Raw genomic sequence first — 27,836 nt, 5'->3', positions numbered from 1 at the left:
GTTGAAAACTGGGTTCATGACGGGCATTGTGAGATGAGCGAAACAGACGGTCGGGGGGAATTCTAATAATATCTTTCCTCAGAACAGTTGCGTTGCAGGAGGGCGGCTGAATGTTGGGGTAACTGTCCGTACCCCAGAGGTGACTGGGAAATTGCGCCCTAGGTGTTATTACCCCCCCAAACGGAACAGGTAAGAGAAATCGCTACAGGTGTGTCCGTCCCCAAATTGTATTGTAGCTGGATTTTCAGTAATGGAAAAGCCTTAAGGAAGTCATGCATAATGAAGAAATATGATCCCTTTGAAAGGTTTCTGAGCCTGCAATAAAAGACAAGTAGCATAACTCAGCCATTGGGCTGTGATGCCAGCTCGTGTATCTTGAATTGAAGTGGCTTCCTCGATTTGCCTGGGTCATGCTCAAGTGACTGTAAGCTCAGTTCAAGAGCATATGGTGCTCTTCTTTTATTCCAGGGAAAGCAGGTCTCAACCTGCTTCCCATCTGGATGGAAAACAACCTTGGAGTCCCACAGAACCCACTCTGCTGCTCCAATGGGGGAGCGCGCCAATTGACAGCGTCAGCATGTTTCCATGATGATGATATCCCTAGTTTCGTTGCTGCTTTCTGCAGAGCTGCACAGAATTGCCTGGGATTGCAGAAGCTCACAATGAAAGGAGTTGCATAGTCAGACCTGTGCTATACAAGCCCAGAGATTGAATAGCTGAAAGGCATCGGCATGCTGGGAACATTGTGAAAAGTGATTGCACTCATAGATTAGCTTCTTCTGGATTTTTTTTTCCACATCTCCAATCTATTGGAAGGCTTGAGAGAACCTGAATCGAGGGCCAATTTCTTTTCTCATAGCAATCGGAAAAATCTAAAAGGGTGTTTGCACAATTTGTTTCGTTTCCAGGCATTCCTGTCACGGCACGCTGCCAACCGGGGTGAGTCATTCGCCCCTGAGGCTCACTTAACAATATCTGTTATTGTGTATTAATATTCTTTGGCGTGACACTTCGGCTGCATGGGCAAGCCTAGATTGTAGCAAGGGGGTGCTCTCATCTTGAAAAACAAGGAGCTCAGGAAAGCCTTACTTCTTGGGTGTTCTTGGCAAGCCTCTCTTGCTGTCCCTGATGGTCATTTCTTCATCCATTGAGAGAGATCTGTCCACTGTCAGATCTGTCCACAGCATGTACGCATGGACTGTCCATTGGGGTTTGAAATCCTTACCTCATTTTGCAACTGCTGTGAACGGTATGATCTCAGTGGTAGGGTGAGAGTTTGGGATTGCTCAATGGTGGTTCATTGACCACTTTCTAAGCTTCCTCAGAGCTCTGAGTGTGTGGAGCATTCTAACATATTTGACCCAGTTTTGGGCTGTGTATCCACTGAGATGCGTACGCAGGGCTCAGGAGTGCGGATGCAGTATTTTCAAAAAGGGCACTGAAAAATTAAAAATTGTGAATGCTTTTCCCTTTTCGCTGCAGTCCATAAGGAAGGAAGTCCTTGAAGGTAAGAGAGCTCCATGTACTCAGAGGAGCTCTTGGAAGAATCTGCTAGATTGGGGAAAATAGTCCCCAGGGTCAATCAGAGATCCACATGCATATTGGAGCCCCTGAGTATTCACCATCACCAGACATCAGAGATTTGAGACTGTCAACATTTGAGACTGTCAACATTTTCCATAAAGGACAAATCTACAACTGAATTGTTCCCCCCCCCCCCAAAAAAAATATTTTTGTTAAATATATATTGCAAGCATATTTTAAAAAAAAATCAGAATACAATTCATACTTATTATTTTAATGGAATGAACTGGTGTGTAGATTCACCACTTGACTCTTTTGGTACATTAACATTGCCGGAAAATGCATGTAGATCTTTTAAAAACTCATTCTTGAGGATACAAACATGTCCAGGCATTCCTTTTTTATTACGGTAGTATGAGATTCTAAGTGTCAAACAGCTTTTTACATACATCCGTGGCCCATGTAATGATTTCATATGGAGGCTTCTAACAGTTTAGTTATAAATAAAATTTGTGTTAAATACAGAGCTGTCATTTGGGATTTCAATTACTGAAAGGGAACGAGAAAAGATGCGGTTCTTGCTAATGAAGACAGAAATGGAAAACAAGCATACGTGAATATTGTTTTCTTGCTTGGGTTGCTGGGAATTCTTCAAGCTTTAGTTTCTGACAGTCTTTTGGGTGATGGAAGTTTTGGAGATAATTTTCAGCCCAGAGACGCTTCCTGTCCCAAAGCCTTTTCCACTCCCGGAGCTGAAATTACTTCCTCCAAAGCTTAACCCGCTACCACCCCCACTGTAACCGCTTCCTATGCCACAGCTCCCAATGCTGCCACTCCCCCCAAAGCCCAAGCCACTTCCAAGGCCAAACCCCCCTCCTCCTCCTAGGCAGCCATAGCTTCCTCCTAGGCCAGCTCCACCACTGCCAACACCTCCAGCGCTGGAACTGACAACAGCTGTAGGGAAACATTGACACATTAGATACACATAGACACAGAGCGGCCTTTGTACATTCTATAATGATTAAAGAAATGGCCCAATTGTGTGGCAGGAGTTGCTGCTTGAGACCATTGATCTTCTTCCCTGGTCTGTTTCAGAGGACAGCTGTGTTGGTCTGTAGAACAGCAAGATTTGAGTCCAGTAGTATCTTATAGACCAGATATCTGAAGACGGGAGATGTCACTCTTAATCGTTGATACTCCCCACCCAAATTTCATTGGTTTCTAAGGTGCTACTGGACTCAAATGGGGAAGGCACTGGCAAACCACCCCGTATTGAGTCTGCCATGAAAACGCTAGAGGGCGTCACCCCAGGGGTCAGGCATGACTCGGTGCTTGCACAGGGGATACATTTACCTTTACCTTTTACTGGACTCAAAACTAGCTATTCTACTGGTCTACGTATTTCAACCATGTATCTGAGCAACTGTAGCAATTGTGGGCCACTGTGATGCCTCTGGGATTCCTCTGGTCCGGTCATTGTGTCAGGGAGGCCCAGCGATACTTAGCACCTCATGATCATGTTGCTGTCTGTACTTTGCAAGATGGAGCAGCAGTACCAATGGCATTTCTGCTTTAGTGATTACATGCAACATTTTTTTTCCCAAGCACACTTCTACTCCTTTCACCACACGCTAGGGTACACGGCCCAGTTAGCCACTTGCAATAATGTACTACTGTGTAATAACGTACTATTCTTGGCCAAACTGCCAAGCAAATAAACAAAGGACAAATAGCCTGGAGCTCCAAGCTGGGGCGTCACCAGTATGCTGATAACACCCAGCTATCTCTGCTGATGGGCAGCCACCTGTCCACCCCTCCTGAGTCTCTGTCTGGTGGAACATTCTGCCAAAAGAGACCAGAGCCCTGCAGGACCTATGAGTTCTACAGGGCTTGCAAGGCAGGCCTACAGTTGAGGACTAACAAGAGCTGACATCAGATCTCTCAGACCTGTGGCTTCCAGACAAACGTTTCGGGAAATTTAGAAGAGTTGGTTCTTCTATGCCGCTTTTCTCTACCCAAAGGAGTCTCAAAGCGGCTTACATTCGCCTTCCCTTTCCTCTCCCCACAACACTGTGAAGGAGGTGAGGCTGAGAGAGCCCTGATATTACTGCTCGGTCAGAACAGCTTTATCAGTGCTGTGGTGAGCCCAAGGTCACCCAGCTGGCTGCATGTGCAAGAGCGGGAAATCAAACCCGGCTTGCCAGATTAGAAGTCCGAACTCCTAACCACTACACTATGCCCTCCCTCCTCAATCCCACACTAGGATTTTATGGGCAACATTCAAATTAATTTGTTCTGAAATGTTAATGTAAATTTGGGTTTTGATTGTATTTTATTATTTTATGGAATTCAAATATGTTGCAATCCACATTGAGTCGCCCAAGAAAGGGCAGAATAGAAATTTGAAGAATAAAAGAATAAATAAATAAATTCAAGCTACTTACAGATGCTCACGGGATTGACACCCTCTCCACTGAGCCTGTCAAAGAAGGAATGTGAAACTGGATGAAAACATGTCCATTGGCCACTGTAAACATGGGATGTCACATATTCTGGCTGACCTCTGACCTGGGGATTCCAGTCCTGCATTCGCTGGCAGGAGCTTCTGGGAATTGTAGTCCATGGACATCTGGAGGGCCGCAGTTTGACTACCCCTGCTCTAGTGACTAGTCACTCCCAGCTGCAGTCCCCTGTTGCTTCCTCTGGTAGCCCAACCCAATTGGCCCAACTAACATTTCCTCAGCTGCAGCGATTTTAAGTTGTACATGTTAAACAGGGCTAGCTCATTGGCTTAAAAGAAATCACATGATCGATTTGTTTATTTAGGGTATTCTTAGGCCATCTCTTCAGAGATCTGCTTGAGGTGGATTTACAAATAAACAGGCCATAAAAACCACCATAAATGATTAATATTAAAAAGAAACCAATAAAACCAAGCCAGGGGCATATAAAAGGCATAAACTAGCCATTGTGCAGCCTGAAAATTCCATGAAACACACCTCAGGCTAGAAGCCGACTATTAAATGCCCGCAAAGAGATAAAGACAAATCCTTTGTGAATCCCAGGTGAAAAGAAATGCTTTGGCCCTGAGTTCAAAAGACAGTATGGCAGGCACCAAACATAAGGCATCTCCATGGATACAGCAACACAAAGGAAAAGTCGTCTGACTCAGAATGACTGACTGGTGTGTCTTACTGGCATCATTTGTGCAAGTGCTAAAAAAAAAAAAAAAAGGAAAAGGAACAGAAAGAGAAAATAAAAGGAAGCATAGCTCCAAGGAATTCATAGTAGGGATGGGCACAAACCGGTTCATGAGCCAAAATTCCTCAAGAACTTGGGCTTGTTTGTAGCCCCTGATGTTCAGGGAAGGCTCCATCCTGAACATTTACTGCACTTTTCTCTGGCTCAGGTATTTGGGCCATTTAAACCTAACAGCTAAATGGTGGAGTGGGGTATCTATTAGGTTTTAAAGGCTACAAGTCTTTTAATCTGTCCTGCCCCACCTGTAAAGTTGGGCCATCTGGCTCCTTAGAAGAAGAAGAGGAAGAAGAGTTGGTTCTTATATGGCGCTTTTCTCTACCCGAAGGAGGCTCAAAGCGGCTTACAGTCGCCTTCCCTTTCCTCTCCCCACAACAGACACCCTGTGAGGTGGGTGAGGCTGAGAGAGCCCTGATATCACTGCTCGGTCAGAACAGCTTTCTCAGTGCTGTGATGAGCCCAAGGTCACCCAGCTGGCTGCATGTGGGGGAGTGCAGAATCGAACCTGGCATGCCAGATTAGAAGTCCGCATGCCTAACCACTACACCAAACTGGCTTATCATGCCCTTGGTTGTTTTGGCTGTTTCCTTCCTGTCTAGAGGTGTTAGCTGTAAACTGTACTGTCCTTTAATGATAAGAACTATTCTGTGTGAAACTGAAATGTGTACGAGAGGAGGGGGGATTTGCCTCTAAAGTTGTTTCTTGTTTCCAGTTGCCTTGGTCTTCAACAACACAGAGGTCTTGTGATGCCGTCTGTACTCTTCTGAATAAACTACTGGGTTTCTAGCCAGGACTCTGAGTTTGCTTCTTTTGGGGAGAATTGCCACTGAACATGGCATCAGCCGTTAAACACATCCATTGAGCTGGGAGCCATTTATGCCTTTCTGGGTAACCCTCCCCCATTTTCTCCCGCCTGTAGGGAGAAAGGAGGTTTGAACTGTTGGGCCAGTTCAGGGAAATTCTGGCTCAATTAATTTCAGTGTTCAGTAACTATTGCTGGGTCAGGGTTTTTCCATACACATAGGTAACCTCTGCCTTCAAAATCTTGTATTTCTGTCACTCTTCAAAAGACTTTTGGAATAAAAATATTTTACAGCCTGAAGTGATGGTACAATTCTGATCTCTTTCAAGGAGGAACTTCTACATTGTATGATAAGTGATGTATCTTTTATGTTTTAAGGCAGTGGTGAGTCATAGAGCCCCCAGAATCATAAGCCCCCAGAGAACGAACTTTTTTTCACTGCTGTTTGGAAGAACCTGCTTCAAAGAAAGCCAACATGCATGATGAGAAAGGCAAGATGATGAGGCAATGCTCTTTAGTGACAAATAAGATTTTTCCATAGCTCTGCCTCTTGGTTTGCTCCTCACTATGAGACACCTTGTGAAGTTTGCCTTGTGTTTTCTGTCCATTACTCAGTGTCCTAGTCTTGACATTGTTAAGGTAATTTCCCTGGCTCTTCCTCTTTCTGTCATATAACTGAAAAGTCCGATGACTTCCTATCACAGGCTTGCAGCTCAGTGAGTCCTATAGTTGGTGGTCCCAAGGTCTGGAAAGGCTGAAAACCACTGCTTTCAGATGCTAATATCCATTGACAAGAACATTTGGAGCTGCCTTATACAGCATCAAGCCATCAGTTCATCAAGGTCAGTATTGTCTATGAGAGCTGGTGGCACCTCTCCAGGGCCTCAGGCTGAGGTTGTTTCATATCAACTACTACCTGATCCTTTTAACTGGAAACGCCAGGGGTTGAACCTGGGAATCTTTGGTGCGAAGAAGAAGAGGAAGAGGAAGAGGAAGAGGAAGAAGAAGAGGAGGAAGAAGAAGAAGAAGAAGAAGAGGAAGAAGAAGAAGAGGAGGAGGAAGAAGAGGAAGAAGAAGAAGAAGAAGAAGAGGAAGAAGAAGAAGAAGAAGAAGAAGAGTTGGTTCTTATATGCCGCTTTTCTCTACCCAAAGGAGTCTCAAAGCGGCTTACATTCGCCTTCCCTTTCCTCTCTCCACAACAAGACACTCTGTGAAGGAGGTAAGGCTGAGAATGATGCTCCACCACTGATCCAAAGCCTTGGAAGGAGAATTCTCAACTTTCCTAACAGCCATTGAGCTCCCCCCACCCAATTCTTCACACTAGAGACCTTAAAAAGAGATTGGTTTAATGTCAAAGATTTTGCTCGTGCCTGGTCACACCAAATCAGATCCTACAGGTAGCTGTATCCATGGAATGACATTCAACATAGAGTGTTTTCTGACTGTTGCAAGGTGTCCATAGCAATAGCTGCAAGTCAGCACTGATATTAGTCTTTGCACACCTACCTGCTCTCTTCTCCTTCCAGCAGCTTTCTATATGTGACAATCTCAATATCAAGGGCCAATTTGACATTCATCAGATCCTGGTACTCCCGCAACAAGCGCGTCATCTCTTCCTTGGCTTTCTGCAGAGCATCCTCCAACTCAAGGAGCTTGGCTTTGGCATCTTTGACAGCCAATTCCCCACGCTCTTCAGCATCTGTAATGGCAGTCTGCAGACTGGCACACTGTAAGAGTAAAGGGCACTGTTCAGTTTCTCCAACGCTTTTTAGTTTTTTTTGTCATTCATATAATTTAAATCTTTATTGCTATTGTTCCATTTTTTGTTTCAGCATTGGAAGAAATTAGGCTGCAAGTCTAGGTAATAAGTGGCACTTACACCAGAGCAAAATGTATGGCTAACTGGGGGACCTAATTGATTTTTACAACATCTGTTAGAGCAGGGGTAGTCAAACCGCGGCCCTCCAGATGTCCATGGACTACAATTCCCATGAGCCCCTGCCAGCAAATGCTGGCAGGGGCTCATGGGAATTGTAGTCCATGGACATCTGGAAGGCCGCAGTTTGACTACCCCTGTGTTAGAGGATTAAACTTAGAAAGCTTGCAGCCTGCTTTAACAGTGGCTTTCAGATTTCCTATGCTCAGAGAACTCTTCCAATATCCGTTTTGTTAGAACTCTTATGATTTGCAAAAGATTATGAGGACTGTTTTAGAATGCATAAAGGCTGCTTTCTGAAATCGTTGGCCACCCCTGCTCTCTAGTAATCATTTTCCGCTGGTTTATCTTGCTTATGCTAGGAAAGTCCACTTGTGAATGATGTGCATAATGCAACAATAGCACAATATGCAGCAATGCGTGTTGGCCAAGCTTTCTGCGATTTGCCACACAGAACATCAGAAGCCATCTTAAAACTCAGCTGCCATTGGCCAATGCAGAGGTCATATTCATAACAGGCAGCTGGCTTTAATCCACCCTTACAGAAGTTCACGAGAGATTCCTGATGAGGTTCTGATAAACCCCCGATGTTAGAATCATAGAATCATAGAATTGGAAGGGGCTATACAGGCCATCTAGTCCAACCCCCTGCTCAACGCAGGATCAGCCCTAAGCATCCTAAAGCATCCAAGAAAAGTGTGTATCCAACCTTTGCTTGAAGACTTCCAGTGAGGGGGAGCTCACCACCTCCTTAGGCAGCCTATTCCACTGCTGAATGACTGTGAAATGTTTTTCCTGATATCTAGCCTATATCATTGTACTTGTAGTTTAAACCCATTACTGTGTGTTCTCTCCTCTGCAGCCAACAGGAACAGCATCCTGCCCTCCTCCAGATGACAACCTTTCAAATACTTAAAGAGGGCTATCATGTCCCCTCTCAACCTCCTTTTCTCCAGGCTGAACATTCCCAAGTCCCTCAACCTATCTTCATAGGGCTTGGTCCCTTGGCCCCAGATCATCTTCATCGCTCTCCTCTGTACCCTTTCAATTTTATCCACGTCCTTCTTGAAGTGAGGCCTCCAGAACTGCACACAGTACTCCAGGTGTGGTCTGACCAGTGCCGTATACAATGGGACTATGACATCTTGTGATTTTGATGTGATGCCCCTGTTCATACAGCCCAAAATGGCATTCGCCTTTTTTACCGCTGCATCACACTGCCTGCTCATGTTTAGTTTACAATCCACAAGTACCCCAAGGTCTTGTTCACACACAGTGTTACCTAGAAGTGTATCCCCCATCCAGTAGGCATGCTTTTCATTTTTCTGACCCTTGAATAATTTTTCATTTTTCTGTTCCTTGAATCACTTAAACTTACTGCTCAAATCTTGGAGGAGTTTTGTATAGGAGACATTTTATATGTGACTGAAACTGGAATTCACTTCTGCAAAGATCAGAGTCCCCAACTATTTCTTTTCCTTCTCATGCAGGAGTTTAGCAGAATTTTTGTGCAGGATGTCTGCATTAGTATTCTGGATTCGGAATGATTTATGGATCATGGTTTCCCTTATTCCCCCTCCAGCACAAGCAATATTAACTTCACTATCACAGCCAATGAGGAAAAGACCCTTCCTGGGCAGTGAAGGATACCTCTAAATCTTGGAGGAAAACTGAATGGAGCATTAAACTCTGGAATTTACTGCCAGTGGATCTAGTGATGGCCAAAATAGACCTCTAATAGAGTTAGATAAATTCATGGAGAAGAGGTCCACCAAGGGCTACTAGCCATGGTGAGTAAAGACAGCCTTTGCATCCAGAGGCCGTAAACCCCTGAATACCAATGCTGGGAGAGCCTTGGCCTCTATGCCCTGTTAGTTTGGCCTGCCCAGGAAGCTGTTTGGCCACTCTGTGACAGATGATGCTGGTCTCTATAGACACTGTTTATGTTCTTTATCTTATGTCCTGTATCCACAAGGATGGGCCCCAGATCTGCTGCCATGATGGGTTGAATCTGGTAACAACTCTCCCTGTACCACTATTGGTAGGTATAGAGGAAAACAAAATCAGTCTTTGAGATATTTTTGTCCACCAGAAGAATATAAAAAGAACATTGCTGCACCAGACTATTCAGCTCAGCGTTCTGTTTCCAAATAGTGGCTTATGGGGGGGGGGGGATTTCATGTCCATGGTGACCATGGTGACATCAATCATTCTTTCAAGCGAGCTGTAATGAATTGTCAGCTTTATGGGGAAGGGGAAGACATATTGATTAGAAACTTCCTCACCTGGTTCCTGGTATTTTCAATTTCAGCCCGTATCCTCTGGATCATCCGACTGAGCTCTGAAATCTCTCCTTTTGTATTACGCAAATCATCACCATGTTTCCCTGCTGTGGCCTGGAGCTCCTCAAACTAGAAAATCAAAGGGGAGGAGAACAAATTCATGGTCCGGGACAGCAACTACTTTTATCAAAGTAAATGGTAAAAACCACCCCTAGATAGCCAGTTGTTCTGTCTTGGATAGCCCAAGTTAGCCTGATCTCATCCAAGTGTTGAAGTTACAGCAACAAGTAAGGAAAGGGTTAAAATTCCCCACTGACAGAGAAACTTGAGGAACAGGCAGATCCAAGTGTTCTGCTTTGCCAGCAACAGCTGAGAGGGAATTGATATATTAGCTGAGTGCTGGGGGGAGTTTATTCTGATTCCGGTTCAGACAGTGAGCAGATTCTGACAGAACCTGCCCGTGTGTGAGCTAATATCTGCTCTGAGGAGAAGAATTTCAATCAAAGAAAAGAGTCTGAAAGCAGATATCCACAGTATCTGGAGAACTGTATTTGTCAGTGTCAGTGTCTTGCAGGCCTTCTGGAACTGTCGAGGGTCCCAGGACCCTGATCTCACCAGGAAGAGCATTCAGCCTATTGAAAAAAAATATGTGAAAAAAAAGCAGGTGGTGGGAAAAAATAGATTTCCAGTGAAAGGGGACCTCAGCTGGTGACTCTACCCACCTTGGTTTGATACCAAGACTCAGCTTCAGCTCGGCTCCTGTTGGCAGTGTCGTCATAAAGGATTTTCACCTCAGCAATGATGCTGTTCAGGTCCAGGTTTCGGTTATTATCCATGGAGAGGACGACGGCAGTGTCGGACATCTGGGTCTGCAACTCAGCCAGCTCCTGGAAAACACCCCCACCCCAGAGCAGGGTTGGGGAAAATGCTTCCGATCAGTGGGCCTCAACAAGTAAGGAAGTCGGAATCAGACTGCCGCTTGCCCCTTCATGTGCACATGCACAGGACAGTGTAAATCAGGGGTAGTCAAAGTGCGGCCCTCCAGATGTCCATGGACTGCAATTCCCAGGAGCCCCTGCCAGCATTTGCTGGCAGGGGCTCCTGGGAATTGCAGTCCATGGACATCTGGAGGGCCGCACTTTGACTACCCCTGGTGTAAACGATTATTCAATCTCCTCCGGAACAGCATGTAATTATTTCAGAATTCATCTTGATCTTGAAATCTGACTGAAAACCTAAGCCTGGCAGATGGGTCCTAAAGAAGTAACGTGAGGCCTCACATCTTCAAATTATTTTATTTTTCCCTCTAAAAATTCCTAATTCGTAACAGCATCCCTAATTATGAATCTTGGGAAGGGGGGACAGTTAAATTGAACAGGGTCTGATTTTTGCAAGCAAATGGGCAATAGGAGAATGTGTTTGCAGATTCCATTCGCCACCCCCAGGCAATTTAAGTCCTACATATTTCTAGAAGATGAGTGACCAGGTGTACAAGATTTACCGAGTCCCTTATAAATGTAGCAGTCTCTGCAAAGGTGGATCAATTGCTTTTGCACATGAAAATGAAAGGCTATCTTTCATTTTCAGTTAGCTCAGAGGATAGGTCCTTACCACAACCCAGCCAGTCTGGCTATATGAATCTATGCCATGACAGCTTTGAAGTTATTGTAATAGGCTCCACATTCATCTTGTAATAATAATATATAATAATAATAATACAATTTTATTTTTAGCCCACCCTTCCAAATTGCTCAGGGCGGATTGTAGCATTCCTAAAAACATCATACAAAATTGTCAAAACATTATTAATCTTGAATGCAATTGCCCCCAACTAATATTTTTCACAGATAGGGTTTTGGGACCAGGAACTCCCCAGTTGTGAGGCCAGCATTCACTGGTTGTGGTGGTTGTTATTTTGCATCCCACCCATACATCTGGTGGAATAGCTCCTGCACTAACTCTACCAGGTACAGAACGCTGCAGCTCATTTACTATTGGGAGGTACAGGTGGTATGTTTCCAGATCCAGTTCAAGGTATTGGTTATTACCTACCAAGCCCTTCATGACCTAGGACCTACTGGTATACAGGACTGCCTCTGTCAATGCACTCTAATGGGACAGCTTTGGTCATCTCAGCAAAGCCTTCTGAAGGAGCCGCCCTGCAAAACTGCTGCCCGTAGCAAAACATTCTTTGTTGTCACTCCTACCTGATGCAATGGCCAAAATGATGAGGTCAGGAAGACTCCACCACTGCTACCATTTCTCAGAAGGTATCAAATGGCATGTCCTGACCTGGATATCCCAGGCTAGCACAATCTAGTAAAATCTCAGGAGCTAATCAGGGTTGGTCTTGGCCAATATTTAGATGGGACGCCACCAAGGAATACCAAGGTCATGACATGGAGATAGCTAATGGCAAACCACCTTTGAATGTCTATTGCATCAAGCCAGTCTGCTATAGTGGTTAAAAAGGCAAACTCTGTATTAGGGATTATTAGGAAAGGGATTGAGAATAAAATGGCCAATTTGTAATGCCTCCGTATAGATCTATGGCGCAGCCTCATCTGGAACACTTTGTACAGTCCTGTTCACCATATCTCCAAAAGAACATTACAGAGAGGAAGAAAGTACAGAGGAGGGCAACCAAGATGATTAGGGGGTTGGAGCACTTTCCCCACGAGGAAAGGCTAAAAAGTCTTGGACTTTTCAATTTAGAAAGGAGATGGCTAATGTGGGACATGCTAGAGATATATCAAATTATGCCTGGGGTCGGGAAAGTGGGCAAAAAGAAAATGTTCTCCCTCTCCCAAAATACTAAAACTCAAGGGCATCTAGTGAAGCTGATGGACAGTAGGTTCAGAATGGACAAAAAGAAATACTACTTTACACAGAGTGTAGTGATTGCCACAGGAATAAACAGCTTTCAAATGGGACCCAAGGGGATAACTCTAATTAAGCCTCTGAATCCCAGAGCCAAGAAGCTACATCAGGGAAGGCTGTGCCATGTTGTTGGCTCTCTAGAGTGATTGGTTGGTTGCAGTGTGAGACAGGACACTGAACTAAGTGGACTATTGATCTGATCCAGCAGGGCTCTACTTATGTTCTTATGCCTTGAAAACCCCACCAGGGGTCACCATAAATCAGATGTAACTTGAAGGCATTAATTAATAAACAAAATGGAACAGTTTAGGATGGCATTTTTACAAAGGGAATAGGGATGTGGTTGAACCGAATTCTGCAGGAGGGTACTTTCTGCAAAGGTAATACGATCCTAGTTTTAATTGCCTGGGAAAATATTAGGCCGTTTCTCTCCCTCCCTTTTCACACTATGCTGCTTATTGGAAGAGCTGCACTGTGCTTATTTCATTGTCCTCCAGTTATGAAATGCAGTTCTTGGGATGTGTTGGACTGGTTTGGTTTTATTGTTCTTTAATTGCGTGAGCCACTTGCATTGTTCACCATATGTTTTTTTTTTTCCTCCTTGCATTGCTTTGCTATCTCTGTCATCCTCCATGAGTCACTGTAACCTGCCTTGGGGCAATGAGCCTCTGCAAAGGGGGCTGCCATGTTGCTGGAGATGGGCACACACATCTGAAGCCTGCTCTTCATCACTTCATTGGAAGAACCCAATTTTCAGAAGCTGAAGCTGATTCCAAACCAATTTAAAAAAATTCTGGAGTGGTTTCTCCCTGTATTTTCAGGTGAAGACTTGTAGGAGTGAATCACTTGTTGTCATGCATGTAGCAATTCCTTTCAGTTCTGGGATTTGGATCAATATAACATTTATGTATTTATATGGCAGAAACAGCATGATGCTGATTCTCACTTGGGCTCAATGAGCTGATTTCCCATTAGGAGTCTTTTCTTTTTTTGCTAGAGATCTCCTTGGAAGTACTCTTAAAGCAAAGCACCGTTATCCTACATCAGTGATCCCAAATACTGCACCAATGTGCTCCATGGTGCCTACTGAAGTGTTTCATTTACTCACTTGCTTCTTCCCCCAAGTACTTGAGCACATAAGAGGAGCCTTCCTAGATCAGACCAGTAATCCATCGAGTCCAACTTCCTACCTTACACAGTGCATTTATTTCTTCCTCAAAACAAAGACCTGGTTCTAGTACTGTCCAACTCATTAGAGCAGGAGATGCTTTGGAAGACCCTGGAAGGCATCGCCTTGGGGTCTGCTTTAGAGTTGTCAATAGACCAGGATAAAAATGTCTTGCTCCTTTAATAAAAGTGTGATGTATGGAATGGACAGATGAAGTTTTCATGGCCTGCTAGTAAAGAAGTTCAGGTGGTGAATCACATCCTTTTGAGCCTCTGTTGAAGCCACTTCCCTCCAGGCAGTTGGCAAGCCAAGGACCCATTCAGAAATAGTTAATTGGCTTAGTCCCACTCAGCATTTTGTTATTACGTGCCATGTCAGCCATACTGTGGTGCATCTCACTATGTTATATCAATATTTCAGAAGCACCCATCGGCTGAAAAGGGACACCTGTTCTTCAGGTTGTCAGCCTCCCCTGGATCTGGCAACCCTTTATGTTCTAAGTATTGGCAGAAAGCCCACAATCAGAATCCAGAGCACCAACTATCACTTCACAAAATGTCAGCCAATGCTTTGTAAGCATGTTTGTCTTAAGTCTCTTTGTAATTTTACAAAACTGTTCTATTTCCCAAGTAAAAGAAAAGTGAATACCGCATCATAGAGGGCCCTTCGGAAGTTGAGTTCATCTGTCAGGGAGTCCACCTTTGCCTCCAGCTCCACTTTGTTCATATAGACAGCATCCACATCCTGAAAAAAACAACAAGGAACAATGTTGATCTAGGAACTACGGGTCATTGTAACCAGGAGTGGATGAAGGATTTGCAGGGCAGAGGGGAAAGGAGTGTCATCCAAGTGTCCTTAAAGAAGGGAAAGGGGGGAAGGGGGGAGAGTCTATGGCATTGAGCCATTGCGGGAAGGCACCGCATTTGGCCCATGGCACAAATTTAATGTGCTACATGGACAAACCAGCCCTGGCAGGAGGCTTGATTTAAATGTGACACTTAGGCTGGAACAAAGTTTGCTTGGTTTGCATTCCATACATCTTGTTCAAACCAAGTCACCTTCACTTTCCAAAGTCTCTGTGGCCGGGATCAGATGATGCACTGACACACTGAAATGATTGCCCATGTAGGAGCTGAAAATCCTATTTAAATAAGCATGGGATACTGCCCAATTCTGTTTTACTTACATGGCTTCACAGAGGTCTTAGTGTGGATAATGTGAGAACAGATGAGTACTTGTCATGGGCCAGACCAACAGCCATGGCTGCCAGGCTGAGCCTGACAACTGGCAGGAGGGCACTGAGTGGGGATATGGAGGGCACGATGCCAGTGGTATTGTCATATCACTTCCAGGAAAGACCCAGGAGTGATGTGGCATAGCTCTAGGGATCACTGGAAACCCTTTGGAAATGCATAGAGTTTCTGGCAATTCCTAGAGCTACCCTACATCACTTCCAGGTTTTCCCCAGAAGTAATGTAACGATGCTACTGATGTCATTGGCTTTTTTCTTTTCTTCTGATGCCTCCTAAACAGCAATGGGTGAAGTGGGCTGCCAGCAGAAACTTGGCAGCCCTACCTCCAGCCCATCTACTCTAGCTCCTGATTCACTCAGTGCCCAACCAGTTCAGCAAATCAGACTTGGAGGCCAAACTCCCCACTATGGTTGCTCTAGAGAGATGCTGCCTCTGCACATGGCAGTTCCATTTGGTCAGCATGATTGATCTATCCTTCATGAATGTGTCTAATGCAAGTGTACCAAACAAGTTCCTTACATGAAGGCACCACACTGCAGCTTCTCAGCATGCTAACTCTAACTCTCCAGGCATTTCAGAAAAAGTGTGAAGAACAGCTTCTCATATTAACACATCAACCCAGAAAGAAGCAGTGTCACAGCAACACTGTGGCAAGACCAGGGTAAGGATCCATTCTAATCAGTGATTAGGTTATCATAGAGTTGGAAGGTACTTCCAGAGTCATCTAGTCCAACCCCCTGAAAAATGCAGGAACTCACAATTACCTGACCACTCACAGTGGTCATATTAGCTGAACAAAGAGGAGTCAAGTCATTCCTTACTCCATGTCATGTATTCCAGTATGAGATAGACCAAAGTTCCAAAAGCCATCAGGCTCACCTGTTATTTTCCTGTTTTCCCCCTTGACCCCCCTCCATCTTTCTTCCTCATTGGGCTCTCCGCCCGCACATCACCTGGTTCTGACCATCTCTTGGCCACTAGGGCCCGTTCCGCACACATAGGATAATGCACTTTCATTGTGCTTTGGCAGCTGGATTTTCCTGTGCAGAACAGGATAATCTACTTCTAAAGTGCATTAAAAGTGCATTATCTATTGTGTGCAGAATAGGCCTAGGTGTAAAAAGTGTAACTTTCAATTTGTTCGGTTCTTTGAAGATAAAAGCCCTTCTGCCATGGGAAGAGCAAATGGTGGGAAACTGAAGGAATGATAGACTGGGGGTAGGGGGGCGTCAATATGTATCCTAGGACTGACCATTTGTTCTTAGCAATAGATTTTCTATCATAAAGATCCCAGATGTGCTCTCTTGGACACAATAAAACTCTGGACTCTTCAAAGAAGAATGTCTCAGTTTTTCTCATCTCCTGTGAGAGAGTAGCCTTGATTAATCACAAGAGGATTCACAGATACTGCAGTTCCAAGATGACCACAGGAATTTGTTGGGCCTTGTTTTAAGAGGGTTTCTAAAGGAGGTAGCTGTTTTTCAGAAGTACCACAATTAGAGAATTAACTCAGTGCTGCTTTCCCCAATACCACATGCACATAGAAAACAATAACATCATTAGCTGTTTTAGTTGTTGAGGTTGGTGTTTTCCCCTTTAACATATATATACACACCTGGGGACTTCCTGCTGTATTTTAAAGGGGAAAACTATGAGTTTTGTCAGACAAGAAGCCTGAAAAAACCTGTGACGTTTCTATGTCAACCTGAAGTAGGTATGTCAGTGACATTGAAAGGGTGATACTCTGGTTTTTGAGCAAAACTATAGTAACAAGCTAATTCTATCATAGTGTTTTGCCCAAATACCAGAGCGTCAGCTCCAATGTCCTGACATCATTTCCAGGGCCCATTCTGCACATGTTGGATAATGCACTTTCAATGCACTTTAGAAGTAGATTATCCTGTTCCGCACAGGAAAATCCAGCTGCCAAAGCACATAGAAAGTGCATTATCCAACGTGTGCGGAATGGGCCCTGGTGACAAAGAAATCTCTCTTTTTCAGGCTTCTTCCCTCCCCACATCAGGTAAGTCCCCCCCCCCATGCCCAGGCAATCATAGATCTCAACCACATAGGAAAATGAAGATGTACTCCTTCACCCTCCCTAGATGGTATATGTGGTTTTTACAGCTCGCAAAATATGCATTTTTTTAGACATAGTTATTTCTATCCAGGGAATGAACGTCGTCAAGAAACACAGAGACACCAGATACACCGAGACAGCAACTGCGCAATCTATGCAGAGCTACTGATCTAACCCCAAGGATTTCACCACAAGTCAGTCGGAGACAGTATCATTTGATCAGACGGAATATGTAATCAGCCGAACCCCAAATGTCCTCGGGAGTATGGCGCCTCACCTTCTTGAGCATGACAAATTCATTCTCTGAAGATGTGCGCCGGTTGATTTCATCTTGATATCTATTGGAAGAAGAATGTATCCTTAAGCATTACTTCATGTTGTTGCTTTTAATTTGTGTCCTATTTCTGATCCCATTTTAGTATGCAAAACAGTGACATCAGGACATCTTCCTTGGTTGCAGGGAATGACAGCAAAAGATGCTAAAACTGGATGGCAAGAAAGCAGATTCTGCCCTCCCACCTGGTTCTTGTGTGCCTCAACTAAAGGTAAAGGTAAAGGTATCCCCTGTGCAAGCACCGAGTCATGTCTGACCCTTGGGGTGATGTCCTCTAGCGTTTTCTTGGCAGACTCAATACAGGGTGGTTTTGCCATTCCCTTCCCCCGTTCTCCCCCCCCCCCAGCAAGCTGGGTACTCAACTAGCAACAGCTAATTTACTTGTAGTAAGGAAAGGGTATCATGTCCGAGTCTACCTCGAATGAAAAGGCAACATCAGCATCCCGCCGAAAATGCAGGTGTAAGGCAATAACCTGTCTGCAAAGCGAATTCTTCCAGATGACTCAAGAAAGTGAGGCAATCCACAAATTCCCTAGGTAGACAATAAAATCCCCGAAGGCTTATTAAACAATGTGATCTGGAGGAAGGGAAGAAACCTTCTCCAAATTAATCTAGCCTCTCAATGACAGATCTCCTTTGTCTGTTGCAGTGCTGCTTGGGGAGGGGGGGGGGCAGATTAGGGAAAACAGCAGGAGTTCCCAGGAGTGGATTTTCCCAGGATTATATAAAGGAAAACAACCCCTCTGCAGAGCCTGGATTCAGAGTGGGATCATTGAGTTGGAAGACAGGTGGCTTAAACCTTACTGTGATTGTGATTTTGCTGGTAAAAACTGACCTCTTTAATGATATTACTATCCTGGAAAGGACAAAAAATAGACAGACAAAGCAAGAATCCTTGCCCTTTTCTCCTTCTAGGACTATCAAGAGCATGGGGGACAGTGCATCAGTTACAATAGGTAACACCTATTTACATTGAAGCCTAATCTAAATTACAGCCTCCCGGATCAATAGTTTCCCTTTTGAAAACAGGGGGGAGATCCATTCATTTGTCTCCTCTGCATTTGGCTCCAAGAGGAGAGCTCAGGTTATGGCTAATTGGGTCAATTAAACGTAGGCACTTTCAGGTACGGTCATAACTAGGGGGCTGGAATAAATGTGAGAAGGATCTGATCAGAGAGGTTCTAAATCCCTTTCCTGAATTTTAATTTAAATATTAATTTAAAAAAATAATCTTTAGTCTTATTTACAGAGATACAAGTGGGGAGGGGCACTGCATCCCCATAAAGTGTATCTTCCAGGAGTCACAACAGCTCAGGACAATGACAAGAGCAGCATAGCAGGGCCAAATACAGATAAGGAAGGGGTGTCCACATATTTGTGGGACTCCTTGAGTAGGTGCAGAAATGTGACTTTTTAAATTACCCTTAAAAGAATGCCCCCAACCTTATTCAAATCGAGCCAACAAGGGCTGAAAGTGCTTCAGAAGAGATGGAATGCTGAGAGCTGCAGGGACAGGGGAAGAAATCAGCTCTGCAAAAGCCAGTGAGAGCTTTGGAATTCATCAGATGGTAGATTTGTCTTATGGAACCTCCGTTTGCCGTCAGCCACACAGAGAAGGGAGGGTTTAACTCTCGCTTACTCCATACTTGCTCCCATGCTTCAGCTATTAAGATTTGTTCATCGTTCCTTCATACAGTCAATCCAGCAGCTCTCAGAATATTGAACTATACGTGAGGAGGGCCTTGATGCAACAGATCCAGCTTGTGATTCACTGGCTTGACTCATGTATATTTCTTGGGATGAAGTTGAAGTCTGAACTCAAAGCACCTTTCCAAGGTTTCATGCAAACACTTTTCCCCAGCTGTGTTAGCTGAGATCCTTACAACAGCCGATCCTACAGGTGATACTTGAGCACTGACAGTAATTAGAAAACTGTCCAGCGTACAAATCAAGTCCATTTCAGGTTGATTTCATCACACTGAAAAGGAATAGTTGTATGATTCAGGCTTGAATCAGCAGCCCATTCTCACTGTTCATTGCTGTTATTTGAGTCCAACGGCACCTCTACAATCAACAAAGTTTTATTCAATAAACTTTGTTGAATAAAACTTCATTGGCCTCAAAGGGGCAATTGGACTCAAATTTTGTTTTCCTATGTCAGACCAACATGGCTATCCCCCTGAACCTCCCTTACTGTTATTGTTACGGATGCAGTTCAAGCTCATAATTTTACTTTATTGCATTTCTAAGTGTGGAGAAACACCCTCTGCCCTATAATCTGCCTCAGTATTTATTGGTCAGGCCTGTATTCTATGCATGTTCCAGAGGCTACAGTGCTGGTATGAGGCCGGCAAAAAAGAGAGTATATACAGATTGTTCAAGCATCAGGCTAAGCAAGAATAAAAGCAAATGGTGGAAACATGCAGTCCTCTTACCCTACACTCTATGCTTATCCTAAATGGTGCTTCGTTAGGAAAGGCCAGTCATGCTTGAGATTGCAGTATTTAAAGTCCATCATCATCTTAGTTCTCAGAGTTGGAGCTTCTCCCATTGTTCCTTGCATGTATACAAGACACAGTCCCTGGGCAAAGCCTTCATCATCTGTGCTTTGTGCCTATCCAAGGAATAGATGGTGTTCTAACAAAATGACACAGGAGATCAATAGTGCCTGAAAAGCTAACACTATTTATTTCAGCACCAGCTTTTGTGTGTCAGAGCTCACTTCTTGAAATGCTTAGAAGTGTACATCTTTCTTTCTTTCTTTCTTTCTTTCTTTCTTTCTTTCTTTCTTTCTTTCTTTCTTTCTTTCTTTCTTTCTTTCCTTCTGCTGTTGAGATACAGCTGATTTATGGCACCTCTTATAGGCTTTTCAAAGCAAGAGACTTTTCGAAGTGACTTGCCTGCCTCCGGGATATGAACCAGGTATCCCTTGGTGGTCCTCCATCCAAATACTGGCCAGGGATGACCTTGCTTAGCTTCCGATATCTGACATAATCAGGCTAGCCTGGGCTGCTCAGATTAGGGTGTATATCCATCCAGTCTGCTTAAATACTCAGCACAAAGGGGAGAGGGGCAAAATGTCACAACGAGAAGCTCATGTAAAACAAGACCCAATCAAAAGAGAAAATAGCTTATCCAGGGCATTTGGAAAACACTTCCAGCCAACAACAGCACAGTAGAGTGAATTTTAAACATGTAGTTTGGAATGAAATAGCAGAACAAATAAACGTTTTCTGGATCTTTAAAGATTACAGCAAAACTTTCGACTGTGTGGATCATGAATAGCTATTGTTGACATTAAGGGAAATTGGTGTGCCACAGCATCTGATTGATTTGATGGATGTTATACTTTGGACAAGAGGCCACTGCTAGGACAGAATATGAAGAAACCTAATGGTTTCCAAATGAAAAAGGTGTCAGACGACGATTCATTTTATCTCCCTGTCTCTCCAATCATTCTGTACCCAGAACATATCATAAAGAAGGCTGGATTAAATTTAGATGAAGTGAAAATCTGTGAAAGGAATATGAACTATTTGGGATATGCAGATGATACCGCATTAGTAGCAGAAAACAGTGAGGACTTGAAACGACCACTAATGAAGATTGAAGCAGAAAGTGCCAAAGCAGGATTACAGCTGAACATCAAGAAGATAGCAGTAATGACGACTGGCAAATTATATGACTTTAAACTTGACCATGGATGGTCTTTGGTTGAGGCCAGAGCAGCTAAGATCTGTGGCCTCCCTGAAGGGGCTAGAACAACTGCCCACCCTTTTTTCCCCATCTGTCCCCTGAGGCACACATCTTGGCAGTCCATTGAGCAGGTTCTTCACCACTGAGAGGTATAGCTGTTTTATTGTTTTACGGGGAAATTTATTGTGAGTTTTTTATTGTGCTACCAGCCATGAACCAGCTTGGCCAGGAGTAAGTCCTGTAAGTCAAATAAATAAATAATGAAGAAATTGTTCAAGTTTTCTATTCCTTGGCTCTATCATCAACCAGCAAAGAAGACTACACCCCAGATCAAGCCAAGCCTAAACTCTCCCTAGGTAATGACTAAACTGAGGATAAACTGAAGGGTTGTGTCAGTACTTGGCTCTTGTGGCCCTTTCCTATATGTCCAGGGAGATGTCGATCGCCACTTTTGGGTTGGGAGGCACATTTTCTCCAGGACAGACTGGCCAGGGATTCTGTGGTTTTTTTGGGAGGGAGGTGGGGGGGACATCATCTGAGCATGGAATTGGGGTTACTGTGGATGGGCAGATAGTTATGAGTTTCTTCTGTTGTGCATGGAGTTGGACTAGATGACCCCGGAAGTCCCTTCCAACTCCATGATTCTATGACTACGTCATGAGATGGACTGACCACATTAGGGAAACCTCAGCCCACAGTTTGAAAGACCTGTCTGTTCATGAGATCACATTTTGGAGGACATTAATTTCACAGGGTTGTCATAAATCAGAAGTGGGCTGATGGTACATAACCTCCACAGTGGAGGAATGATTCTCTGCATGTGAGAAAGTGAACTCAAACTTATGAAAGCTAAAGCTGAAATAAATATTTTTAGTCTTTACGGTCCTTGTGGACCTCTGTATAATTACCATCTTAATAAGGCCCACTATGGTGGAGACTGTCATTGCCAGTTGTGGCATCTTACTATGACCTCTGTTACCATTCCTTTCCCATAGCTATGACAAGTAAACGTCTGATTCCCAGCTTTGAAATAGCCACTTACTTCCCTTTAAAGTCTTCTACAAGCTCTTGCATGTTCTTCAGTTCACCATCCAGTCTCCTCCTTTCATTGATGAGGCTACTTAGCTGCTTCTTCAGATTGTTAATGTAGGCCTCAAAGAGTGGCTCAAGACTGAGCTTGCTGGAGCCAGATTTCAAGCCTTGGTCCTGCAAGAGGGTCCACTTGGTTTCGAGAACTTTGTTCTGCTGTTCCAGAAAACGGACCTGAAACAGAATATATGAGGGTCCTGTAAACTGAGTCAGGCCAAGATCGAATGCTTTAGCCGGCAATGGCTCTCAGAGCATTCCTCCCTGGGATGATTTAACTGGAAATACCAGGGACTGAACCTAGGACCTTCTGCATGGAAACGTTGTGATTCTACCATTAAGCTCTGGTGCTTTCCAAGAGGAGACATTTTTAAACAGGTAATGTTCATGAACAGAAGCATTCACCAGTCTGCTTGATGATGCTTGGGGTGAGGAGAAAGAAATATGGAAGAAGAAGAGTTGGTTCTTATATGCCGCTTTTCTCAACCTGAAGGAGTCTCAAAGCGGCTTACATTCACCTTCCCTTTCCTCTCCCCACAACAGACACCCTGTGAGGTGGGTGAGGCTGAGAGAGCCCTGATTTTACTGCTTGGTCAGAACAGCCTTATCAGTGCCATGGCGAGCCCAAGGTCACCCAGCTGGCTGCATGTGGGGGCGTGGGGAATCAAACCTGGCTCACCGGATTAGAAGTCCGCACTCCTAACCATGACACCAAACTGGCTCTCTGACAAATTAGACAAATTAGACCTGTTGGTTGACTGTTTAGAAGAAAATGGGGGGGGGAAGCAATTGGTGCTTGTAGGGAAAGATTCTTAATATTTGTGAAATCCCAATGCATTTTGCGTAAAGCTTCTTCAGAGGGATGTAAAAGGCCCTCTCTCTGTTGGCAACTGCTAGTCACTGTCTCTTTCAGCATGAATGGTCACTATCAAGGAAGCATTTACCATTCCCCTTACCCACTCAGCCAGTCTTCCTCCAGCAGCTTTTATACTGACAAAATGTGAAAACCAGCCACAATTTAAAGAACAAACCCAAAAGCGCAGACTGCAATGGTTTGGCCACATGTGCAGAATGAACACCAGCAGACTGCCTCATAAACTCCTCTGGCGAGAACGACCAACTGAATGGGAGATCCAATGACTGGCACCAAAGAAAACATGGCTTAAACCAGGGGTAGTCAACCTGTGGTCCTCCCGATCTCCATGGACTACAATTACCATGAGCATTTGCCGGTAGGGGCTCATGGGAATTGTAGTCCATGGACATCTGGAGGACCACAGGTTGACTACCCCTGGCTTAAACAGATCAAGGAAGGCCTTAGAAACCAGCAATTGACTACCACATGGCCAAAATGACTGCCACCAATCGGCAAGAGTCAAAACACATTATAAACAAGGGGGGGGGGAAATGCAGCGGCACATACAGCAGCGTATTGGCTGAGAGGACAACCTGCTCCACCAATCACCAGCTAAAGGATGAAAAGAAGAAAGAAGATACTGACAGCACATAAAAAGAGGGCCATATGTAGCATACACTTCTAGAATATAAGGGAGGTATGCCAAGAATGTAATGCCCAAACAGAGGATGTTAGAAGAAGCCTAGATGACTTATAAGGAGCAGTTGTCTAAATTACATGAAAATGGAAATATTGATTGTGTAATTATCGGGCTAAATGTCAGCTTGAACTGCATAAACAACAGTTTAACTCTGAATGTTTGTTGCCCGGTTCTTTTTAAAGATTTGAAATTGATTTTGACAACATAAAGGTCTGGTGCAGGTTGGTGGCTTTAATAAATAAGCTGGTAGTAATGTTGGCCATCTTTGAAGCCAGGGGAAATTCACCCACTTGCTGGCAACAGCTCACTACAAAACTAGTGTCTTTTCTTTGAAAATAAGGTCCCCCCCCTCCTACTAATTACCATCCAAAATGTTGCCACTTTTATATCATATAATAAAAGAGGGGTCAGAGTTTGGAATTGTTATTTGTCCTCTAAAAGCAGTAAAGGCATTTTTGGTCAAGTGTTTCAAAGCAGAAAAAAAATTATCAGGACATTTTTTTTCACAGTCAGAGTAGTTCAGCAGTGGAATAGGCTGCCTAAGGAGGTGGTGAGCTCCCCCTCACTGGCAGACTTCAAGCAAAGGTTGGATACACACTTTTCTTGGATGCTGTAGGATGCTTAGGGCTGATCCTGCGTTGAGCAGGGGGTTGGACTAGATGGCCTGTGTGGCCCCTTCCAACTCTATGATTCTATGATTCTATAGAAAGGAGATTCATTCTCAAAGTGTCTCTCTCATGCTAGGCTCAACTGGCAGGCTTCAGCCTATCTAAGGAGTGCCAGGAGAGTGTATGAGTTGCCCTTTAGATGCTGTACTCAGAGTGTGTGAAACACTTTCACAGCCATCTCCTGGCACTCAGATATTTGAAGAGTCATGGAACATTTTGAGATTTCTACTTGGGCTTAACACAGGAATTTCGAGGGATGCAAAAAGAGCTATGACTAGCCTACCAAAATTCCATAAGGAAATTTCCAGTGAAAATATTTTTAACATCCTTATCTCCTTCTCTATTTCTATTCTTCTACCCTTCTTCTTTCTTTGTCTTAAGTTACATTTGTCTATTTTGGCAATCAAACAAAAGTTTGTGTGTGTGTGTGTGTGTGTGTGTGTGTGTGTGTGTATGTAATGCATGGTTTGATAGGCCATTTCTTTGGCAAGTTTAGTTTTGACATGTCCACGGTATTCAACATCTTTAATAGCATTTATACATTATTTCAAACCATTCATGCACTTCTTTTTCTGGGCAAAAGGATGGTTGCAGTAGTGAGCTGATTGTGGATAAACTATGAAAGAAACCTGAGTTTCCAAACTGAACCATGAGATTCCATAACATCCCTTATCTGCCTTCCTGTATCTATAATTCTCTCTGCTTATCCCCACACATGTTCTCCCTCACACACCTCCATACTGGTTTACAATATCCAAAGGAACTCCTACCTTGTCAATGAATGACGCAAATTTGTTGTTGAGAGACTTGATCTGTTCCTTCTCTTCCTTTCGCACCTGTTGGATGTGTGGATCAATCTCCAGATTCAGGGGTTCCAGGAGGCCCTGGCAAACAGTCACTTCTTGGATGGTGCCAGTCCCAGATCCGCCACTACCGAAGCTTACGGAATGTCTAGGCGTACCGAGACCCCCACCAAAACCATACCCCACCCCTGCACTTCCAGCACCAAAGCCATTCCCTCCACCAAGACCAAATCCAACCCCAGGACCAGCACCCAAACCAAACCCACCACCAGATCCTCTGCAAAAACCGAATCCTCCACCACTGAGTCCACTATGCAGGCTGCTCCCTTTGTGGATGGAAATTTTCCTAGTGCCACCAAGATTGTAAAGACTCCTGCTAGCCAAACCACCTCCACCACCACCACCAGCACCAGCACCAATGCTAATCCTTCCCAAGTTGCCACCCGCACCTGCTCGAGCAAGAGATACTGAGCTGAAAGCAGCTCGGTTGGCACTTGGGGTGGTGGCAGAGAACGCACCAAAACTCCTACTGCCACCACCCCCTCCTTCGCCTCCTGCTTTAACGCGGTAGCACTGCCGGATCATGTTGATGGTTGTTCTCTGAGAAGATGCCACAGAGGAAGGAAGAGCAGAACTTTGGAGGGGGAGTGCCAGAATCTGGCCTCTTTTATCCTCAGGGGTACCTGTGCTTGGTTGCACCTGGAATCAGCCAATGAATTGATTAGTGCATTCATGCTTTTGACACACCTGGGAGGCAGGTGTCTAATTGGACTTATTGAATGTTAACTGAACACAACACACACCGATGGAGAGGGATCTCTCTGTATTGCCAGAGGCTTTAACCCCTACAGTTTGCATGCAGACATGGAATAAGGACCGCTGATAACTTCTGTTGGGTACAAAAAAAGAGCCAAGTTTCTTTGTTGACATTGATCAACTAGGATCTGTAGCGGCCACAGGCCAAAACCTCATTCCAAACCCAGATGCAATGTGGGAGGCAGAAGAGTCAGGTCTCCTCTTGTTTGTGCATCCCTGGATTGACAGGTAAGACCACCCAGGTTCTGAGGTGCGAGCTGTGAGCTGTCACATACATATGGCTCAAACTCTTTGAGAGATCTAGGTGCCAGTTCCTTGCCCACTAGCTATGCAGGCTATAGGTCAAAGATAAAGGCACCACTCAAGGCTTCCTGTCCCAGGTCCAGGTAGGCATGAAGGTTGCAGGCCTGGTCTGAAGGCTAACCCTCCACCATGCAAATGATGCCCCAGGGTGCTCACCTAAGCTGCACTGGGTATCATTCAATCAACTTGAGCTGCACTGCTACTGCCAATATAGAATGCCAGTGACTAGGCATCACCCAAAATGGTGGATGACCAGATGCCCTTTTCAGACCTAAGTAGGCAAGAAATTCACCCAGGCCAATCCAATGGGGAAAAGATTCCTACTTAGCCCCACTGTGGGTGACCAGTTAATGCCCACTCTGAATTAAAGGGAGGGGTGGATGTCTCCCTTGTTGGTGGTCAAAAGAAGAGAAGGGGCGGGGCACATGCTGCACCTTATATGGCTTCATCGCCCTACCTTCAAATGCACCTCAAGGTGGTCGCATCGTCTACCCAGCTCTCCCTTCTGGCCACTGATGCAAACTTTAGTTTCTTCCCAACTCTTCCTGTGTCAAGAGTTCAGGAACTCACTTTGCTTTGAACTCTTGCCAGCAGCTTCTGGCATTTTCCATTTTCACTGACCAGAAAGGGAAAGTGCAAATTCTGTGCCATGTCATAAAATCAGGGACAGGAGCTTTTGTATCTGAAAAACACAGATCACCTTTTGGGGTCTGTTTTAATTTGTATATTACGATTTGTTGGTTCATAATGCCATGTTGTTTTTTGCAGTGGCTAAAATGTGTTGATTTGAATTCAATCTTAGAGACCAGGGGCACCTTTAAGGCCAACAAAGTTTTATTCAAGATATGAACCTTCATGTGCATGTACATTTCCTATATTATATCTGAGGAAGTGTGTGTGTATGTGTGTGTGTGTGTGTGCACAAAAGCTCATACCATGAATAAAACTTTGTTGGCCTTAAATGTGACCCTGGACTCTAAGTTTGGAATCAAACCTGGCCACTCCTGCTCTAGAAGGCTCTCAGGTTGTAGGACTAAGAAAAAGGTTATCCATCTGGGAAACTGGAGGGCCACCAACCACTGGGATTTTCGTTACTGGGAGAGATGGAACAACACTGGGACCCACTATCAGTCAGTTTGGTATATTTTCCCTATTTTCCCTGTGAATTTTTACTATGCTTCCAAGGAAGGCATAATACCCTTGAGCAGCTCAATGAGTTCTGATCATATTTCAAGCATAATGAGATTAAGGGTGTGATTGACAGCTAACAAAATGGAGGAAATGCATGCTTCAGATCCCACAACAGCCCGTTATGCAGTCCACTGTGCATCAGGTATGTGTACAATGCATGGGTCAGAATGCATGGACAATTTCATCAATGGAAGCTTTTC

At 44.4% G+C, this 27,836-nt stretch overlaps 1 protein-coding gene across 1 annotated transcript; it reads right to left on the bottom strand.

Annotated features, from left to right (window-relative positions):
- Positions 1-1,723: 1,723 nt before the first annotated feature.
- LOC143833279 (keratin, type II cytoskeletal cochleal-like) lies at positions 1,724-25,949 on the bottom strand. Its single transcript, XM_077328894.1, has 9 exons — positions 25,294-25,949; positions 22,256-22,476; positions 17,461-17,521; positions 14,499-14,594; positions 10,525-10,689; positions 9,806-9,931; positions 7,091-7,311; positions 3,969-4,003; positions 1,724-2,478 (listed from the first exon to the last, which is right to left on the bottom strand). Exons 1-9 carry the CDS (start codon positions 25,909-25,911, stop codon positions 2,183-2,185), a joined length of 1,839 nt encoding a protein of 612 aa, XP_077185009.1. The 5' UTR covers positions 25,912-25,949; the 3' UTR covers positions 1,724-2,182.
- Between the last annotated feature and the right edge of the window lie 1,887 nt (positions 25,950-27,836).

Source organism: Paroedura picta, chromosome 3 (assembly GCF_049243985.1).
Source record: "Paroedura picta isolate Pp20150507F chromosome 3, Ppicta_v3.0, whole genome shotgun sequence".
Lineage (NCBI taxonomy): Eukaryota > Metazoa > Chordata > Lepidosauria > Squamata > Gekkonidae > Paroedura > Paroedura picta.
This window is presented reverse-complemented; position numbering and strand designations above follow the sequence as displayed.

Coding starts and splice junctions, on each gene's coding strand:
- LOC143833279 (XM_077328894.1), bottom strand. CDS start 25,911: ATGATCCGGCAGTGCTACCGCGTTAAAGCAGGAGGCGAAGGAGGGGGT. Junction 17,522..22,255: donor GTAGAAGACTTTAAAGGGAA/GTAAGTGGCTAT, acceptor TTCTTCCAATAG/ATATCAAGATGAAATCAACC. Junction 9,932..10,524: donor AGTCTTGGTATCAAACCAAG/GTGGGTAGAGTC, acceptor TTGATTTTCTAG/TTTGAGGAGCTCCAGGCCAC.